We start from the raw sequence: 18964 nt of genomic DNA on the forward strand, positions 1-18964 counted from the left end.
GTCACAATTTTAAAAACAAAATAAATATTGAAATATAATTTCAAGTTTGACATAACAAGTAATAGAATATATACTCCCTGGTAAGTTTAGGAGTTAAGACCAAAACAAATATTAAAGTATACCTTCTCTGATACAAGGCAAACGAAAGAGACTCAGATATCCAGTCTGAAAAATGTAAGAAGCAGGCACTAATCAAACAATAACAACCAAAACAAAATCTAAGAGCATAGCCACATCATTCATATTAGGCAGGCCCTAAATAATACTCTAGACATACACCTTGCAGAAGAAAAGAAATGACATGAACACAACATTCACAACTGCAAACTGATGACATATTCATTCTCTACTAAGGTGATAATTATAAAATCTAGGTAGAGAAATAATCCCAATTATCTGCTATTTCAGAACTTTCAGAGTCATAAAATATGAACAGCTACATAGAACCTCAGAAATCATTCATTCTAAACTTCTGATTTTATAGGCTCAGAAATGATTTTCCCTGAGTTGGTAGGGTAGCTAATCTGACTCATACTACAGTGCTCTTCCCACTGTAAAGTGCTTCTAAGTGCAAAACTTTCCAATTTCATCAAACCTAAGACCTTTTTAAAACACATTCTCTTCAACAGCAGCAGGGCTAGAACAGGTTCTGAAACCTCAAAGAACATGACCAACTGCTGTATGGTGAAGAATGAAATATTAACCTGCAAGTGCCGAAAAATAAAAAGAGCTTCCTTCAAAGAGGGAGCAGTTGTTTCACCAATGCTACAAACTTGATGCATGTTTCCCCTTAAGAAAAATAACTACTGGTTTTAATGGTTTCTATTTAGTTTCTGGGGAATATGAGTTAACAGTAACACATGCTGCCACAGCATAGCAAGCTCTAAAGTCTCCACTCAGAAGTAAAAAGTAGAATTCTATTAGGGGCAAAGAACTTTGAAAAGCGCTCATCTCCAATTAGCATCATTAAGACTATAACATGCTTATTTTCATTAATTTTTATTCCTATGTTAAATATTTAGAAACCAATGCATAAAGACTTACTTGAAAACTGTTAACTACCCTGGGCAAGACAGATGGCATATAAATTTTAATAACTATCTCTTGAAAAAGGAGGACCCAACTTGCCATACTCTCCAATATAAAGAATTTAGACTGTTGATGATGATTGTTACCAATTAACAAAAGTGTTAAGGAGGCTTCTTCCCAACACCTCGTTTAGCTCTATATATGCTTAGTCATCATTTCTAGAGTTGCAAATGTGCAGTGATAACCAAAAAAATAAATATGAACCCATACGATTCTTTCAAGGGTTAGTCTTTCAATCATGAAAAGTTGATCATTATTAAGTCACATTTTTTCCTACCATAAAACCCAAAATATAAAAAAAATGAGAAACATTTTGTAACATTGCACTCCATTAAAAAGTCAGAAGAGTTCAGTTCAAATTCCAATGCTGCATCTACTGCAGTTTGAAGAATGCCTAAGTCAGTTGCTATAAAAATTATTTTTGAATCTCCCATCAAAAATAACTGGGAAAAAATTAAGAACATATGAACGTATGAATTTATTTAATGAGAACCAAAGTGGACGAATTGTACAACTATATAGCTTTATATTTTTTGATTCTACCCATTCCCCCTTAAATTAAAAATTTTATCCCTAATATAAATCATGATGCTGTTCTCAATAAAGCAATTTAAGAACATTTGCTTCTTCGACACATGCTACATTCCTCTTGCATTTGAGATTTAACCTTTTGTGACCCACAAGCTATGAATGATCTAAATTTAATGGAATTTCTATTAACTATTCCAGGTTTACAAAAGTCACAGAGTACCTTAAATGGAAGTTCATCACTAAGATAAAGTCTTAAAGAGAAGGTAGAAATATTAAAAACTTAAGAACTTCCTACATCCTATGAAAGAATGTAAACAAAAACTCAGAACGAATTAAAAATTAAATTTTATTTATTTAATTATAGAGGAGGAAGTTGACAATTTGGTTAAAGAGCTTATTAGGAAGCCATGAAATTTTTCCATAAAAGAGCTATACAAAAAAACACAGAATAGCAAAAATCTTATGAAATCTGTCAGATTATTTTTTAATTTAAATTTAGTTTTTCATAGTAGTTTTATAGAAATAAAATTTGCCTTTGGAAAGTGTACAGAGCATGGGATTTTAGTAAATCCAAAGTGGTGATGACTGCACAACTGTGAAGCACAAAGCCTAGCCAATTCAAGTACTTATTCTTTATAATTAAGATTTCTTCACACAGAGGTTGGGGCAACAAGCTATAAAGTGCTTGGTGTCAAGCCTTCTTTAGACATTAAAGAGTCATCTATACTAACAAGACTGCAAAGGAAAATTACATATAAAAATTTTTTAAAAGTCTCTTATGGAAAGAATTGTAAAAGGATCTTTAAACAGTATCTAGCATAGTGTTTCTGAACAGATATTGACAAGTTATATTGTTCTGATTTAAGCACAGAATTGAGCTTAGCTTTTGTATTTCTAAATGAAAACATTTCGTTAAAACAATTCTAAAAGAAAAAGATAATAACTCTGTCTGCTTACAAAAACAGGGGTAGAACTGGAGTGAGGGCAATTTAGACTAGCTAATAATATATGGCAGGGGTCCCCATCCCCAGGGCAGTGGACAGGTACACAGCAGGAGATGAGCAGCGGGCGAGCAAGTGAAGCTTCATCTGTATTTGCAGCCGCTCCCCAGCACTAGCATCACCGCTTCAGCTCCAACTCAGATCATCAGGCAGTAGATTCTCATAGGAGCACTGGTCCCTGGTGCCACAAAGGTTGGGGACTGCTGGTATGGAATCTTCACTTCCAAACAACAAAAGAATCTCTAACATATAACACTTGCATCTTTAAGACTACATCACCAAAAAACGTAGGTATTCTCCTTGAAAATATCACCATAAGCTCCACATTTTTAAATCTGACGGAATTACCGACACAGAAGGTCACATGATTCTATTTATAGGAAATGTCCAGAATAAGGAAAGCCATAAAGATAAAAAGAAAATTAGTAGGTGCCAAAGGCAAAAGAGAGGAGGGAATGGGGAATAAAAGCTAATGGGTACATGGTTACATTTGTGATGAAAAATGTTCTCAAATTAAGTAGTGGTGATGACTGCACAACTGTGAATTTACGAAAATCCAATGTACTGTACACTTTCCAAAGGCGAATTTTATTTCAATAAAACTACTACTAAAGAACTAAATTTAAATTAAAAATAATCTGACAGATTTCATAATGTTAATTTACACTACAATAGAAGTTATTCAGAGCTTTCCACCTGTTCCAATAGTTTCTTTTTTACCTTGGCAAGGCGGCTCATCTGATCTTCTGAGAGAGTACTGCTTGTTCTGCCAGGAGTTTTTGTGGGTTCTGATCCATCTGCTTCTACATTAGGCCAGACTTTCAAGTCATGCATCCCTTGGCGAAACATGCTAGGCAAAAAGAGAATGTTCGGGGTAGAAGTAAATTAATGCTGTTCATTATAGGGAATTTCAGATCCCTAGACAGAGAGAATGCCACACTAGGAAATGCAAGTCTCTCGCCAAGCTTTAAGCCTCCAGTGGGTTGTAAAGCAATTAACTAAGCAACTAACATCCGTGTAACATTGTTTTTCACATGCCATCTTTTCTCTTCCAAGCAGTTAGAACTATTACAGAGATTCTAAAGGCAGACTGAAAGGAGAAAACGATCAGTAAAGGACTCTACACCCTTCATCACTCCAGTGGAGATCTCAGAAATAACAGAGACCAATTCTTACCTAATGAAAGAATGTCACATTTACAAGGACTGAAACAAAAATTTAAATAATTACATAACTGTCTACTTTAAGTGACAATTCAGCAATAGTAGACTGTACAGTCAAGTTGCTGGGATTTGAATCCCAGCTATGCTATCTGTTTCCCACATGATCTTGGGTGAATTACTTAACTTTGCTGTGCCTCAGTTTGCTAATCCATAAAATGGGCTTATAAAGAGTACCTATATCTCCGAGGGCTGTTAGAAAATTTAAGTAAATCAGTACAAGTAAAAAGTACTTATAATAGTATCTGACATATAAAAAGTATTCAATAAATGTTAGCCATTACTATCCTTTTCACTAGGTACAGGTTGATTTTTCTCCTGTCTTCCATAAGATCAATGTCTAAAAGGGAATACAACAGTGGATTCGTACAAGAAAAAAATCCCCATATCTACAAATCAGAAATTAAACACATAGTCAGAATTCAATCTGGGTTTGGTGATCCTTCTTTAAAATGAAACACCATATGACCTTTGTTAGTCATTTTTCCTTCAAAAAGCTACCAAGATCTAAAATAAAGGTAGAATAAACTTATAAAGGAGCTTTAGATAACTATTTTTTTTTAGATATGCTCCTGTCAAGTTTCTGAGGTTTTTGTTTGTTTGTTTTGTTTTGTTTTTATGGGAGGTTTAAAGATAAAGATAGTGCTCTGTTATGTGTTCTCTCTTGTTCAGTGTTCTTTAACAAAACTTTTCAGACAATGTAAAGTCTAGTCAAATAGCATCCTCCCAAAAACTGAAAGAGTAACTTGTCAAATGCAATGGAAATAGTAATACTGGAAGTGTATACAGGTGAGTAGGAAAGTCCAAAGCATTTTGCACACTCTCACATGAAATAGTTTTAAAAATACATTTTGGATATATTGATACTTTTTCCCACCTTTAAAAACATTGCACTTAACTGGAAAAGTTTTACATAAATTTTTTTAAACCATTATTATCGTGTTCTAACTAATGGAAAATTTCTTCACAGACTTTCCTGGCATAACAAAGAGGATTTTCACTGAACATTGTACAATGGATATAGGTAATGTTGCCATAAACATTTAGATTGGGAACTACAAAGGACAGCTACAAGTTCATAAGCAAAGATTAAAGACCATATCTGTTGTAAGGTCTCTAAGGTTGGCAATAAACAGGTAATATCGAGCAACTATATCTGCAAAAGCTTACCTTATAGGCCCAATACAAAATACACTGAATGATTGTGAGGCATTAAAATTCTCAATATTTACCATGTTAAAGATCTTTTTTTAAAGTTACCTTACAAAAAAGCACATATATAAGCCATTTATAAAGTTCCATTTTCTTTCCATTTCAACTGAGATATAGATTCAACATCAAGGAGACCTGCTTGGTCTCTAATAAACTGAGTACGGTGAAGTAATAACATCATTTTTAATGAATATCCTTAAATGTATCTTCAGAAACATCAGAAGGCCTCCCCTCCTTTTCTCTACCTCCCTACACCCCAGTGAATACTATGACTAGCTGAACTTAACTACATCAAAAATAAGTACATTTGGCAGGAAGTCAGTTTAACTAAATGATTTAGGTGCCTTGGGATGAATGTGGAGATAAGATTTAAGGATAGGGAACGTGGAGGGTAGGGGTGATGGCAAGTGACTCAAATAATCAAGTGAACATATTACTTTCTCTTGACACTAATGGAACGTTTGTAGAGAGTTACACAGCCTCCAGGTGGCAAGCCGGAAGATGCTCAGAGTATCGTGTCCACTTGGGAAATTAAGCCAAACAGGCAAGACAAAAGAAACAGCACAGCAGGACCTCCTTCACATGCCAGCAGAGGCCCAGCGACAGCTGCTGTTGACACTCCAGCTCCCAGTGCCAAGCCACTACAGCAGCAACTGCCCTGACTTCAGAATCCACATTTGGAAAAAACATCTGGAAGAGAAATCTGCAGTTTGCCTATGGTTCTTTGCCAATTCAACTTAATGATCAATCCATTCTTTACCTACTTAGAAATCTCATAAGCTAGACTTTCAAAATGAGAACAGTTATTCTAGCCATATCCTAACAGATTAGTCTTTCAATTATTAATTACACTATTCTCCAGGAAGGACTGCTTCAAACTGACTCAAGTATATAAAACAGATTATTAGCAAATAGGAAGAGCTGGTAGTCACAAGCATCCTAATACTATAATGCAACTATTAGACACTTTGAGGACCTCTTTTAAAAAACTACTGAGTCCATAACAGGGCTATTTAAGGAACAAGGAGGGAGCATCTGGTGTTATCTCACTGATTAAGAAACATCTGACGAAACTACGGTTCAAAGCACCATTCCCTAAGTAATGAGAACTGTGGAGGCACATGACATGATTTTTAATGGTAGGTGAAAGAAAATTTGCATAGGCTTCCTGCTGAGGCCACCCAAAAGACTCATACTTCTTTCTCTCCCTGATGTCAGCAGCATCATGCAGAGCAGCAGCTGTGATCCAGCAGTACAAGTGTATGTTTGCACTCTGCTACAGCACCTGCAGCATCCTGAATATCATATTTTTCCACAATCCAAAGCTGCACAGGAAGTCCAGTATCATCCTAGAGTACATCTGGTCTTGGCTCCACTGCAATCAGTTTACTCTCAAGGAAAGGCTCCATGACACATAGGGAAAAGGAGTTATTTTAATTTCATAAGGTTTCTTAGAATTCCTTTTTCTAAGGTGAAGGTCAGTATAAGAGTCAGCCTAGAAGGAACAGGAGTTAAGAGATCTAGCTTTTTACATTCCTTGCCCACTGTTCAAAGCAACCACAGACCTCTATTAAAATTTAGTGTTATCATTTGCTTAAATGCCCTACAACTGGTAAAAGAAAATGTTGATGCAAAACCTTATCTTTCCTTTAAATTAAGTGACAGTAAGTTGAATATCCCCTTACATCTAATTACGCACAAACAGAACCATTTTAATTAAAAGACTTTTTTTGTAGGTATTATATACATATTTTACAAAGCAAATAGATTACCATTTGTATTTCACTAGGATTTTTCCTCTTCAATTTCTAATATTTAATAACATAGTTGTTTTCATTGTATTTAGTTGTTTGCCATGTACAGCAGATACTAACTTTTTGCCTTAAACTGAATGGAAGTTAAAAAAAGTGACTTGCTTTAAATTAAAAAATCAAGTAAATAAGAGTATATGTATTTAGTACAGAGCTATTGCAGGAATTCTGAAAGTTGCAAGTCAATGGCTCACATATGAGAAACCCTGCTCTAAGGGAGGTGATTGCACATAATCTGTTCTGCTCTCTAAATGTTTCATTTGTATCTAACATTTGATGTGTTCAGGACATGGAGGAATAGCATGAACTACTCTCCAGTTGTGTAAAGAGAAAACAGTTGACTGTCCAAAATTCAAAGTCTTAATTTACTTAAAACCAGAAAAAGTAATTGAAGTTTAACTCTCACTTATTGCTACTGCTACTTTTATGGGTTTTTGTGGTTTAATTACTTCTTAAAGTAGAACAAATACTCCTGATTTATGTTTCAGGCACACTTCCAGCATGTCTGGACAGAAGGTAAAGAAATTATTCTTTCACTGGGATATACATAGAAATACAAATAAAGTGGGTACCAGAGAATGGAGTAAAGGAAGAAATTCTGAAAATAACTGCCTGCATAAGTCATATAGCTAGACCAGCATGAAAAAGCTAATGCAGTCTTTCTCAAAATATGGTCCATAGGCCTCCTTTCACAGAATCACTCAGGATGCTTATTAAAAACACTGATTCTTGGGCCCTACTACAGACTTAATGAATTAGTGAGAACATAGGAAAGTGCTTTTCTAGTGAGTTTAACAGATGATTCTTATATATACATATATTCATTAAATCCTGATTTCGCCTATTTTTTAAAAACTTGCCAAAAGCCAAGTGAAACAATGTCACAAATATCAGTCTGAGAAAGAGTTTATTTGCTTTTGGCAGGTCATTTTACCACACTTCTGTGGAAATCTCAATTGTCTCACATCCTGGCAGGTCATTTTACCACACTTCTGTGGAAATCTCAATTGTCTCACATCCATACATTAGAGTCACTAGAGTGTCTCCTAAAACTACATCCTAAGGTCATCCAAAAGGCACATGAGTGCTAACATGGTGTTTTTCTTCATAAAGTAAACACTTATGAGAAGCTGGGAGGAAAAACCAAGAAGTCCATCTGGCTGTTTCTCAAGAACATTTAACAACTAAGACTATATAGTAAGAGTAATAAACTTTTATCTATTTTTTCTCTGTGGCAAGCAAACCCTACCCTAAAAGAAAAAAAGAAAAAGAAACACTCTGGAAAAGGAACAATACTGATTTAGTAGTATGACCGCTGTACTACAACATGCTATTTATCAAAACTTACACTTAAAAACTGGAGGCCACAAAGTGTCGAACTATATCTAAAGTACTGTTCCTCCATGGATTTCAATAATAAATATCTCTTTAATAGCTACATTAAACTAAAATATTTACACATTACTGAGCAATCAAGCTATCCTAAATAAATGGAGTTACATCTTGATCTTATTCATGAGTTTAAGTCTTTCTGACACACCCTATTCCCTAGAGAGGAAAATTCAATATTATAAAGGTGTCTATTATCCCTTTAATTAACATATAAGATTTAACAGAATTTTCCAATAACCTTTTTTAAATTGAGAAATTAATATTAAAATTTACCTGATAAAACACAGAGAATATCCAGAAAAATTCTAAAAAAGAGGACTAATGAGGAAGATTATTCCTATTTATTATTAAAACATTTTATAATGTAATAGTATTGAAAACTAACAGGATAGTTCAGAAATAATGATAGCTAATATTTGCTGAGCACTCATTAAGCTCATTACATCTTTGGTAATTTATCATAATAAACTACTCTATGAGGTAAATACTATCGTTATACCATTTAACATATGAGAAAACTGTGGCATAGGAGATTAAATAACTTGCCCAACGGTACACAGATATTAACAGAGCCAGGATATGAACCCAGATAATCTAGTTCTACAACTTGCCTTCCTAACCACCATACGACACACTACATTGTTTCTCTTAGATGTGAATATATGATGAATTAAATACATAAAGATATCACTTCAGAATAGTTGGCAACAATAGTTTATTTAATAAATAGTGTTGAGACAAATTAACTAGCCAATTGCTGTTAAAAAAATAAAGCTAACCCAATACATACCATTTCCTTTCTAAATTACAAAAGTAATTTCAGATGAATCAAAAATTTAAACGTGAAAGATTAAAACCATAACAGAAAAAAACCTTATTTTTAATAGGAAAGGACTTTCAAAAACATTAAATTCACAAATCATAAAAAACTGATACATTCAACATCATAATTTAAGATTCATGAAGAGCAAGCAAACAAGCAAATAAACAAATATACAAGAAACTCAAAAGAAAATGTCAAACAAGAAAAATAATATTCGTAACATGTAATACACAAAGGGCCGATTTCATTAATCTACAAAGACCTCTTATACACTAAAAAGAAAAACTGCAATTCAAAAAAAAAAGCCAAGAATTTTATGGTATGTGAATTATACCTCAATTTTCAAATAAGCAAAGGACATCATCAAAAAAGCAAATCACAGAAGCCTAAACACAAATAGTATGCGAACATATCAAAATATGATCATTCATATTTAATGATGTGAAAATTCAGGAAATTACAATTCTCAACTTCAATATAGGCAAAAATTAACAACTTTAATAATACCTAAATTAAGGTCTCTATTCTGTACTGAAAGGAACTAGACAACTTTCAAAGACTCCAAGTCTGGGGCCTGGAATAGCTTGTCTACCAGAAAGCAATGACTACTGACTGGCCTACTATCTAAAGGACATGGGATCAACTTCAAGGGGCTCCTACAAATTGATAATGGGAGTTTTCGAGCATTATAAAGAATAAAGACAGCAACAGATTGAAATATTTCAAAAATGTGTAAGACTAAAAGTTCATGAAAAAACTTAAAAACGAAAAAACAAAAAACATCAATCATCACCTTTGCAGGTTATCTGGGCACCAACTCATTCTTAAAATTGTAAAAGGGAAAAAAAAATCAAACATTCATCTGCCCTTCCTATACAAACTGTATACCAAGGTAAGTCAATACTTGATAAAAGACCAAGCTCTTTATATTTTTAAATTATTTTCTAATGATTATTCTTTTTTTATATTTAATTAAATTTTTGGGGGGGGGATATGAATTATTAACATTATATAAGTTCCAGGTGTACAATTCTATAACAGATCATCTGTATACTGCATCGTGTACTCATCAAAGCCTGGTCTCCTGTCACCATATATCTGACCACCTTTACCCTTTTCTACCTCCTCCCTCACCCTTTCCCCTCTGGTAATCACCATACTATTATCTGTGCCTATGAGTTTGTTTGTTGGTTCATTTGCTACTTTGTTTTAAATCCCACATATGATGGAAATCATATGATTCTCGTCCTTTTCCGTCTGACTTATTTCACTTACACTGGATAAAGAAGATGTGGTACATACAATCAATGTAATACTATTCAACCATAAAAAATGATGAAATATTTATAACAACATAGAAGACCAAGTCTTTAAAGAAAAAAAGGATAGGTAAAAATATCCTTTGGGAATATGGGTTTTGTTTTTTCACAATAAACTTCTGTTACCTGTAAATTTTTAAAAACTTAACAACTTTTCTATTGTAATCGTTACCACTATTAGCAAATTAGTGCTTTTTAACCCAGCTTGTTGTCGTTTTTATCATTATGACAAAGAAAAACCCCATGACGATGCAATTACAATATATACCAAATAGCCTTTTCTTCCTAAAAGCAAGCTTCTAATTTCCAATGACTATTTTCTAAGAGGAATCATATTACACTAGCAGTAAAGTAATATAAACTGCATTTCTTAATTAATTTATCTGCATATCCCACAGGAGATATGTGTCAAATTCAGTCTCAAGAATGATGGAATCATATGTATCAAACATGTACATATAGAGAACCAGACCGGACTATTAAAACCTCCCCAAAAGAAAAGAAACAGAAAACTACAATATTCCTACAAATTTGGAAGAGAATGCTTACCCATATTTTCCAAAAAGTGAAACTGTTGTTCCACCCACAGGCACTGCCTTTCCTGGTCCATACACATCCCATATAGTCAGGGCCACTTGGGCATTCCTGGGCAGGTCAGGGTATTTCACGGGCAGTTTTAACCATTCATTCCAGCTATGGAAATAAAGTCAACATAAACGCATATATATACATATATAACTTTATTTTAAATTAACAAACCATGCAAGCTTTGGCCAGAGAAAATGTCTCAAAAGATTAAGTTAGTACGACAAAAAATAAATGTGGCAGTTACCTCAATTTTGCTCTAGGCAACTTCCATTTTAAATAAAGAAAACATGGCAAAAAATTTTTTGAAAAACAGGGCTCATGGAAAATAACACTGGTAAATCCTTTAACTAAGAAACTCAGACAACATCCAGGAAAATATTTAAACCCGTTAGAACCAAACATGTTTTGAATCAAACTGTGATTTTTCTATGAGCATTCTCCAGAACACAGTTTTACATTATAAAAAGAAAAAAATCAGAATTATTCACATAACATTTAAAACACTATCACGGGTAATAGGGTCCTATAGCATACAGTAGTGCCTCAATAAAGTAAAAAAATAATAACCAAACCTTAAAAAGGTTAAAGAAGACTACCCACTACCTTTATAATATGAGTAAGTTACCAGACAGCTCTGGACAGACATGTGACACTTTTTTACATGAGATTTTTCTGTTCCTAAAGTTATTTAATTAATACTGATAATGCTTAGCTATTAGTTTTTTTACACTTTCAAAGTATGTTTATATACAATTTCCCTAAGTAATGTTTGTTCTTAATAATATAGTAACAATGCAGGTCTTTTCTTTTTTTTAGTTTTTATTCATCTCTGAAAAGTTTCTTCTGTATTCAAACTTCACATTGGATTTATTGGATAATTTCAACTCTCTTAAACAATAGATGTCTTTAAAAAAATCCCTCCCAAAAACTGCAAACAGTACACAAATATCCAGCAGACACATGGAATTGTTTCTCTCTCTTTACACAAAATTATTTTGTTTACTCAGAACTAATCTCAAAGGGGCATATACCAGTGTAGGTCAAATATATCTGCATTGGTTAAGAAATTGAACAGAACTTTCAAAAACATAAAGGACAAATCATTTATATCTACCATATAAATTCAAGGACCTATAGGAAAATTAGAGATGACCATCAATTTAAAGGAGAATTAAAGTCATTAAATGCATTTCTGCTATGAAGTTCTTAAAAATAAGTCACATGCCTAAAAAGTCATTCTCCACTACAGATAAGCTTGAGGAACTAAATGAATTTATTTAATTAGTATCCACATGGTAGGCCAGGATGAAAAGGTAAATACTAAGGATTATCATCTTCTACCAATGAAAAAAAACACAGAAGTTATTAACACAGGCTAAAGTTCAAGAGAAAAGTCAGCAACAATACCCAAAATGTGAAAACTCTCACTTCTATATTCTGTCCTTTGACCAGGAAACGATACACATGACCAAGCAATCATTCGCCTCAAACCTTTTGCCATCCAACACCAGCCCACACCTTTATAAGTCAAAGCAACTGTACTTTAACCTGTTTTACATACTAGGCTTCTGCAGAAGAGTTAGTTCTTTTGAAGGAAATGAATCTGCAGCTAAAAAGTGGTTTGAAAACTGCTCTAGATACTTCAGTAGTTATGGAAAGATCTCATCAGACATCAGAAAGCTGTGTATTTTGAATATCATTCTGTTCTCTCCTTCCCCATACATCATCCCTTCCCCATGCCCCAACCCTCATTAAGCTCAAGACTAAATTTACCTGGCAACTCTCAAAACACTGCAAGAATGTAAAGTTCAATTCTGGATGGTTCAATCCCTATCATGTACCCCCACCGGCACACACCACTGTACTAATTCTCTAGTCTAATTAATGTACTCCTAAACCGTAAATTTCTAATTGTTAAGTTATATTAGACAATTTAGTATATCTCTTCTCTCTAAAGCCATTTTAAACGCCTTATGGGACAAGACAAATTATAAATTTAAAAAATTAAATTACTTGCCTACAGAATAATATTCATATATAAAACTTGGAAATTTGCAGTAGTCCACACCTAAAAATGAAAATTTTATCTTAAGTATAACTAAAGAAAGTATAGGTTTCCCTCATTATGGGCTCTCTCATTATAGGATAGGATAGAATAGAATAGAATGTGATAAAATAGACTTGGATAAATTTTGAATGAATTCTTCATTATTCAAACTCTTTCAACTCACTATCAGAAACTCAGAAGTCAGATTTAGATAATTTGGAATACTGTACTACTCAAAAATACTACCTGAACTAAGGAAATGGAGAACTGGATAGCAAGAGATCCTTTTTGGTATAATTTACTTTTCCCACAGTTTACAAAATATTTAAGTAAGTGCTTATAGAAAATGATAGCTGTGTAAAGTTTACACAACTTGTTGATTTTAGAAAGGCAACATCTGTTTTGAAAAACTGGTAAAAACTTTAAATCTTAAATACTAATGAACAGGATGCACAAATCTGCAAATGTCTTCCCCTAAGCCCAAAGAGTATGTTATTTTATCCTGTTACCTTATACAACATGAAGTATCTTCTCAACATATTTTCTACACAGTTGTTTTAAATGTTTTAATTTTTAAAAAGGCTATTTCTTAATTATGTTACTTATTTTATTAAGTAGTTTCACAATTTTTTTTTAAAAAAACAAACTTTTAGAGTGCAAATATAGAAGTTTTTATATCCTTGAAAAAAATCTAACATAGAAATAATGCAGAGAGGAATTAACAAATAGGAGAAAGACTTTAATCTCCCTGTAACTGGGAATTTGCTTTTGTTCTAATTTTCTTTATTGCCAAGGCAAGAAACAAAACCATTTTACAATTTTCCTTACCACAGAAAAGTAGAATTCATAAATGTTGATTTTCTAGAACCAAATCTGTGCTTCTAAGTTTTTTGGGGGGTCACGAGACACCTCAAAATGTCTAATAAAAGCTTTGAGCTCTGTCCCTGTAAAAATGTACAAGACACACAAAATTCTGCATACAATTTCGGGGCTTTGTAGATATCTTGATTCCAGTTTAAAAATCTCTGATACAATTAAGGAATTTCGGACCACTGTTTTAGATAAAATGATAATACTGCAGTTATGTTTTAAAAAGAGGTATACGGAAATAATTACAATTAGGATAATATTATATTTGGAATTTGCTTCAAAATAATAGGTAAAACAAGATTGTCTTTGAGTTAGTAACTATTGAAGGTAGATGATGGGGCCTTGGAAGTTCATTATAGTCTTCTCTCTACTTTTACAGGTTTGAAAATTTTCTTAATAACAAGTATATACACACATATATATCTACTTCTGTGTATACTTATGCACAAAAAAACTAGTAAGAAATTACGCCATCAAAGTAGTTGGTTTCCGTGTAGCCAGATCACCAGAGCTCAGGCTTCTACACACTGAAAAATCCTTCCCAGCCTGCTGGGCCACGCTTGGCAAACACAGGGTTGTACCCTCAACAGCACAGCCTGGTAGTCCATGTGGGCACACATCATGTCTTCCACGAACACTGTGGGCATAAGCACCTTCCTTGAGAGGCACACAACTTGTGTATCCTGCAGCAAGCCTACCAGGATACTGAATAATAATTGTGGATCAAGCATTAAAACTGTACCATATAACCTATTAAATAAGAAGTATCAGAAAGTTAAAGATCTACGATACTGTTCTGGAAAAACAAGAACTTCATGTTTATTATATTTACCTTGCATCCTGACAATGGTGTGCTAAAGTACTATGCTCAACAAATCATAAACTTTAAAAAAAAAAAGTTAGTTTCATATTTAAAATAATAATAAAAAGATGATCTGGACAGATGACAACAGATCTCTCTTTGAAGATCTGAGCTCCAAACACCTGGTTAGTCAAGATTTCAGATTATCAAGGAGTTTTTATACATTCAAAGGCATAGAATAGAAAATTTAAAGATGCTACATATGTGTTTTTGGTTTAGGTCATTTGTGAATCAGTGAAGTTCTTATAAAAATATGTGGATATACTAAATACAAACATAAATTCACTTCCACCTTAATTGCAGTTATTATATCACTATATATAATAGTTCATTCTGAGTAGGTAACTACTTTAAACTATTCGAGCAACGCTTTTAGGTATCAAATAAAGAAATGAAAATAAAAATTCCCCTGTAATCATTACCAAATTATACTTGCAACACCTATAAAGAAATGGGAGAACAGTCTGGAACCCACCGTATGCAAGAAAACAACTTACTTCCACCTTGTACTAAATGCCTTGTAGGATGTTCTCACTGGCAAGGCCAGAGGCTTCCCTTCTGCAAAAACTTGACAAGTAACATAAAGGTCAGAGCATGTGTCTTGGTACAATCCTGAGAACTTCAACATCGGGTCTTCTAGAACAGCTTTGTAACTCTTTTGTTCTCTCTTCCCTTCTAAACTTCCTCTGGAAGCAGAACAAGAAGAATGTTTAGACATACATTTTTTAAGTATATATTCAATAAATACGAAAAACAGTTTATGGTCGTGTCACAGTAACCTTATGCTACCTATACATTTTCGAAATTAAAGTCACTTTTACATCTCACAAAGGTCTCTTAACCCTAACATACCTAAAATCATTCATCTCTTCATCAACCTAGTTCTCTGTTAGGCTTCTTCATTTTAAACCCTGTCATCAACTCTTGGTCTACCTTCCAGATATCAAGTTTTCCAGGCCTTAGTTTCATTTTTACTTATTTCAAGCTGAGCACTTATTTATCTATTCTTTCAACAAACAGTTATTGTACTAGGCACGGAGGCTCAAAAACAAAAGACAAGATAAGCAATACAGCATTACGAGAAAATGTTAAGTCCTTTCTTCTGGAGAGAAAACTTACTTTTAATTGGATATTCTTTTTGTACTTTTTAATTTTTTTTTTTTTTACTATGTAGATGCATTATCTTATATTTCTTCAAATTAAAAAAGGCAGTGTTATAAGTCATAACAGATATGCACAGGAAACTATAAAAGAGGTAGAAACATTGCTAGGACATTGAGATTATGTCACATAATATACCTCACATTTTATATACTCTTTCTTATTTATTTTTTTACCATATTCTCATTTCATAAATAATGAAGCAGAGACTCAGAGATCAAGGATCACAAAGTAAGTAACAGAACTGAAAATAAAAACCAGGGCAGAGGAGTTCAAAGCCAATGTTAATTCCACCATACAAAGATACCATACATCAAAAAGTCTCAGTCTACGGCCATGCCACCCTGAACGTGCCCAATCTCATCTGATCTCAGAAGCTAAGCAGGGTCGGGCCTGGTTAGTATTTGGATGGGAGACCACCTAGGAATAGTAGGTGTTGTAGGCATTAAAAAAAAAAAAAAGTCTCAGAGCTTGGAGACAGGGACTTGATATCCCAAAGATATGCCTGAAATGAGCTTGAACAATATATGAGATATGAGAGCCAAAGAGGTAGGGTGTCATCCCAGAAGAAAAGAACAGCAAATACAAAGGCAAAGAGTAAGACAGTGTGTCTGAAGAACTGCCAAATTATTAGGTAGAGCTAAAGCATAAAGCTCATGTGGAGAAGAAGCTACACATGACAATGAAAAGTAGGGAGACAATGAAGCTAAGTAGACACCAAATTCAGTACAGTGTCTGACACAGTGACATTCAAAAATCTGTTAAATTAATTATCTGAGGTGAGAATAATGCAATCAGATTTGTATTAATGATACTTTTGGCAGTAGCAGAAGAACAAAACAGAGAGGTGGGGCTGAAAGCATGCAGACCAGTTAGTTAGACTTTCAGTCAAAATTAGAAAAGAAAAAGGTAGACTAAGGCTAGGGCAGTGGGTAAGAAAAGGGGGTGTGGGTCAAAGATATTCAGCAGGTAGATTCAAGACAACCTGAGAATGATTAAACAGAAAAACTAAGAGGGATGTCTGCATGACTTGAAGTTTTCTGTCTTAACCAAGTTGATGAATGATGTTAACATTCACCAAAACAGGGTGAGAGAATATGAGAAGATCAGAGTTAGAGGGGTAGGCTAATGACGTGCTCAATTTTGGACAAGCTGCTTTTAAAGTGCTTTGAAAGATCCAAAGAGACCATGTCTTGTGCGCAGTTTGATATTCAATTACGGTGCTAAGAAAAGAGACATCAAAGTATGAGTTGTTATTAAACCCATAAAAATAGATGAAAAGGGCTGGGGTGAATAAACAGAATTAAAGAAATTACTATTCTCTGATTATATAATTCTAAATTGATACTTGCAGCCCCTCAAAAACCAACAATGGCAATCTCAGAAGCTAAAAGATGGTTTCTATTGAATTTTTGCCAAACTTTTGATTTATGCTTTATCTTTATCTTAAAATATTCGATGTGTGTATTTGTTATTATAATAGGCCTGGTTTTTTTTTTCTTCTTTCCTTTTAATGTTCAAAAGTTTCAAAAATATACATTCATATGTCCCTTAAATACTGAGGAATAAGACTGAAGGCAAGTTCTATACGAGAACTTATGTGCCATACAGATCCCACATAAGCATCTAGTGGTGTATGCTGCTGAAATTAGCTTAAATGGGTGTATAAAGTATTACACAAATGGAAGGTATGGATGTTGACATATCATTTTACGACCACCACAAAATGAACAGTAAATTGTCAGAGTCTGAGGTAAGTAACTTCTGAAAATAAAAAAAAAGACAATCACTTAAAGGTCCATCTGAGAAAAGTACTTCCTGGAAATATGCAGCCCTTTGCCTGAGGAACATATTATGAATAATGCTGTGACTTTTGCACATGAAAATATTCCTCTAAGACTGCCTTAAAATGGAGATAATTTCCAATTTTATCCTAACTGTGGTCTGCCTCAGTTCCATTATTCTCATATTCTCATCTCCAAATGTCATGCCCCTGGCCTTTACTTCAACCGTGATGCCCCTAGATTTTCCTGCAAGGCTCTTTTTCTCATATCTTCTGGTCCCTTTGCAACGAGAACTCTCACCTTCGACTCAGCTAATAACTTCTCTGACTAAACAATGCCCGACTGTCTAAAGATTCAAACTAAGCCTCTGTCACCTCCCGTGCTTCCAGAACTACCATAAATCCATGTGTTCATCTCAGTCTTAGCTACTACATCTGCCTTAGCCTACCTCTCCAAGTTTCTGCAGTCTCCTTTTCACTTTCAGGCCTCGTTCTCAATTAAAGATCTCCCAATTATTAACTGCGGGACGACTTTACTGAGACTTGACTTCACCTGTAAAATGGGACAGTAATCCCTCAAAAGGTTGCTATGCACAGCCAAATGCTTTGAAGAACGTAAAACACCGTGGGATTTAAGGGCTTATTCCTGCCGCTGTCCTTCTCAGAGACCACGTCCTCAAACTCTCTCCTACAGGACTCCATTCTTCCTCCGCTTCCCTGCCCACAGCCCCCCTGGCTGCCCCCAGACCGGCCATGAGACTAATCATCTCTCCCCAATTCACAGGCCCCTGCCTCCCAGTCCCTAAACTCCAGCAAACCCTGTCCACAGATTCTCTTACATCTTAAGCTGCACGTTGATGTCCAGGTCACAACTGTAGATATAGTGAAACTTCTCCGCTTCCCCCATTGCAGTCCCAATAAATACAGCAAACTATAGCAGGAAGCAGGGTGATGGAAAGACGATAGGACTGAACCGGCTGAGTCTCACAACACAGGCGCTTCCGGTTCCGCCTCTCAGCCCTGGCGGCGCCAATCCCTGCCTTGTGCGCGACCCGACGCGGCGGAACTCCCCGCCCAAGCTCCCCTTCTGCGCATGTGCACGGGAGCCCGCCATCTTGCTTAAGGGAAAATAGGATCCCGGAAAATAGGGGCGGGTTACTTTCCAGATTTTCTAGTGTCTTCCTGTCTTAACGAGACCTTTTTTTTTAAAAAAAAAAAATTCATCTGTCACTTGAGCTTGAGCTGGTTCTAAAAT

At 34.5% G+C, this 18964-nt stretch overlaps 1 protein-coding gene and 1 pseudogene across 5 annotated transcripts in view; one reads left to right on the top strand and one right to left on the bottom strand.

Annotated features, from left to right (window-relative positions):
• PIK3C3 (phosphatidylinositol 3-kinase catalytic subunit type 3) overlaps window positions 1–18720 on the bottom strand; it is a 139571-nt gene extending 120851 nt beyond the window's left edge. For 2 of the 5 annotated variants that reach the window (XM_023531417.1, XM_023531420.1), the window contains exons 1-4: window positions 18549–18720; window positions 15263–15451; window positions 10948–11106; window positions 3342–3471 (exon numbers count right to left, since the gene is read on the bottom strand). In XM_023531417.1, coding sequence (XP_023387185.1) covers window positions 3342–3471; window positions 10948–11106; window positions 15263–15451; window positions 18549–18616 — 546 coding nt within the window. In that variant the 5' untranslated portion in view covers window positions 18617–18720. Of the gene's footprint in view, window positions 1–3341; window positions 3472–10947; window positions 11107–15262; window positions 15452–18158; window positions 18263–18548 lie in introns of all 5 variants that reach the window. The other 3 variants (XM_023531419.1, XM_011361278.2, XM_011361284.2) reach the window with 3 other exon arrangements.
• Window positions 16253–16371, top strand: LOC111741916 (annotated as a pseudogene).
• Window positions 18721–18964: the final 244 nt, after the last annotated feature.

This window comes from Pteropus vampyrus, unplaced genomic scaffold, assembly GCF_000151845.1.
Source record: "Pteropus vampyrus isolate Shadow unplaced genomic scaffold, Pvam_2.0 Scaffold3, whole genome shotgun sequence".
Classification (NCBI taxonomy): Eukaryota; Metazoa; Chordata; class Mammalia; order Chiroptera; family Pteropodidae; genus Pteropus; species Pteropus vampyrus.